Source organism: Aspergillus oryzae, chromosome 2, assembly GCF_000184455.2.
Source record: "Aspergillus oryzae RIB40 DNA, chromosome 2".
NCBI classification, from domain to species: domain Eukaryota; kingdom Fungi; phylum Ascomycota; class Eurotiomycetes; order Eurotiales; family Aspergillaceae; genus Aspergillus; species Aspergillus oryzae.
The window spans coordinates 2544775-2547533 of record NC_036436.1 but is presented as its reverse complement, the minus strand read 5'-3'; the positions used below and the strand labels follow the sequence as shown (position 1 = coordinate 2547533).

Here is a 2759-nt window from a genome sequence, read left to right as displayed (position 1 = left end):
ATATGGATATGGGACCATTCAATAATGATCTGAGTAAAAAATAACAAGGAAAAGGGAACAAGCGAGGTCATTGTCTCCGTCCACGGCTCGGATATAGCGACTAGCAAAACGCTAGAGTAGTTGATAATTTCCTCCTCCATAAAGGAATAATAGGACGGCACTTGATGTTTCCCATGAAAATTCATCTGATGGAAGCTCAGGTTTTACAAGTCAAAAGTTGAGTTGACGTGCACTATTATTTAGGAAAGAATGGCAACAGCTTCAACGGTTACATATTCTTTACTCTTCCTGTTCCTCGTCATAAATAATTAACATCAAATGCCTACTATTAGCCTATATTCTCGCGAGTAGCGTCTTCCTGTCTCGGTGCAGCTGATAGGAATCTATTACTCGTAGTAAAATTGTAATGCCCAAGAGCATGGTCAAGCTCACGTGATAACGGTGATGGTGGTGACGGCTTCGGGACTGGAAAAACATTCCGCCAGCTGAGCTCAGGTCAGCTACGTAGGTTGGCTATGTGATGTATCTGCCTCTTCCGGTATCTCATTCATAAGCAGTCTGGAAGTGCATCTACCAACTCTCCACTACCTAGCCTTTCTTTCCTATCACCCTTATATAACCGTTCTCTACCGTCGAGCTCTCATCTCCCGTTGCCAGCATGGGGTCCGACCCGCAGTATATCAAGTTCCCCGATCTTACCCTCGCCCAACATGTCTTCAACCTCTCCAACCCATCGTGCCCGCAGACGGTGCGGCAAACGTCGTTGAAGAAGGTCCAGGATGCTATCTCTGAGAATAAAATGGCGCCTTTCTATAGGCATCTTGCCCACCCCGTGGAAGGCATCCTGAACCATTCCGGTGAAGGCGTTCCCCAGCACCAAGCTAGCTCAACTAAGTCCCTGATCACCTCGAATATGCTGGCATCTCGAAAGTCACCTCAAAAGATCGACTTTCCATGGGATGAATCCTTATACCAGTCGCTAGTCGAGGATAATAAGAAGGAGTTGGATGCTTTCCAAAAGGAGGAAGATGAGGCGGAAGAAGCAGCCGGAGACACTGAGGTGCTTGCGGCCCGTGGGAAGCGTGCTGAGTTCTGGGCGCGCGTAGGAGATAAGGTCAGTGGCAATGCTATATTGGATACTAATACTTGTACTTGCTGACACCAGTCATGTCGGATAGGATAAAGCCATCGAATCTCATGAAGCACTCCTCGAAAAGACGACATTCCTCGGAACCAAGATTGACTTGGTGCTGGCCATGATCCGTATTGGACTCTTCTTTGGTGACACCCTGTCTGTGAGAAAAAACATTGAACGGGCAAACACGCTTATCGAGAGCGGTGGTGACTGGGATCGGAGGAATCGTCTCAAGGCGTATAAGGGCTTACACTTGCTCACGATTCGATCCTACAGCGTCGCTGCTCCCTTACTTCTTGACAGTCTGTCTACTTTCACGAGCTACGAACTCTGCAGCTATTCTGCATTGGTCATTTACTCCGTCCTCGCAGGTTCACTGTCGTTGAAGCGGGTCGACTTCAAAGCTAAAGTTGTGGATGCACCGGAGATCAAGGCTATCCTTGGGTCCGGAGAAGATCGGGTAGCGGCTTTAACTGGGGAGGTGTCGTCTGGCCCCGGTGCAAAGGACGAAGAAATGAAGGATGCTTCTACATCTAGAGCCACTCCAGGTGCCGCTACCACCGCCGTTAATTTGACCACCCTGGGGGCTGGCTCTGGGATCCAGGCTGAGGCCGAAGCCCCTGTTGACTTCTCGCCTCTTGCCAACTTGGTTAGCAGTCTATATAATGGCAACTACCGGTCATTCTTCGTGGCCTTGGCGGCCGTTGAAGACAATTTCCTGACTCAGGACCGGTACTTGTATGAACACCGCGCTTGGTTTGTCCGTGAGATGAGACTCCGCGCCTACCAGCAGCTTCTCCAGAGCTACCGGGTGGTAGGATTGAACAGCATGGCCAGCGATTTTGGAGTTACAGTGGACTTTTTGGACCGGTAAGTTCTAGTCGGCCGAATCAGAGCATAGCAATCATATCCACTAACAATTGTAGGGATCTGGCCAAGTTCATCGCTAGCAATCGCATCGCATGCACTATCGACCGAGTAAATGGCATCATCGAAACAAACCGCCCCGATGACAAGAACAAACAGTACGCCGACGTCGTCAAGCATGGCGATGCTCTAATTACGAAACTTCAGAAGTATGGCCAGGCTGTGCGACTGCGCGGAAGTGAACGGAGCTAAAGCTGTGGATGGTGACGAATCTGAGGGAATGGTCTGATTCTGGATTGTCCTGTGACCCATGAACGTTTCAAAGGATCCCTCAGGGATATGATGGTTTGAGTCATTTAATAAATATTGTCCTCATGATTACTGTTAGAGCAAAAGCAAGCGAGGCTGCTGTATCATACGTCTAATGAACGAAGACAACTCTGACCTCGAAACGTCGTAATCTGATATCATGCGATTAGGAAACCTCCACGGTATGTGGGCTGACCGGGTCTAAGCGTTGCGTACGTAGCTTAGGGAAGCCTTGGCATCAAATGTGTCAGTTTCCAGGGTTTCTTTATGTCGCTCTGGACGGTCATTGTTTTCCAGGTCTGCTGAGTACAGAGCCAATGCGGATTAAGCTTTTTTGTCTACAATCGCGTGTTATCATCCCAGTCTGTGTATGTGTAGTGAAGGGAAAATCGGCCCGTGAATACAGCAGTACAAGACAAATTAGGGTGCTGTGAGAGATTCAAATCTG

General features: G+C 48.8%; 1 protein-coding gene across 1 annotated transcript; it reads left to right on the top strand.

The window, feature by feature from the left end:
• Nucleotides 1-658: 658 nt before the first annotated feature.
• On the top strand, nucleotides 659-2254 carry AO090003000166 (proteasome regulatory particle lid subunit RPN7; the record flags this gene model as incomplete). Its single annotated transcript, XM_001819337.3, has 3 exons — nucleotides 659-1114; nucleotides 1179-2005; nucleotides 2062-2254. The coding sequence occupies 3 exons, from the start codon at nucleotides 659-661 to the stop codon at nucleotides 2252-2254; spliced, it is 1476 nt and encodes a 491-aa protein (XP_001819389.1).
• Between the last annotated feature and the right edge of the window lie 505 nt (nucleotides 2255-2759).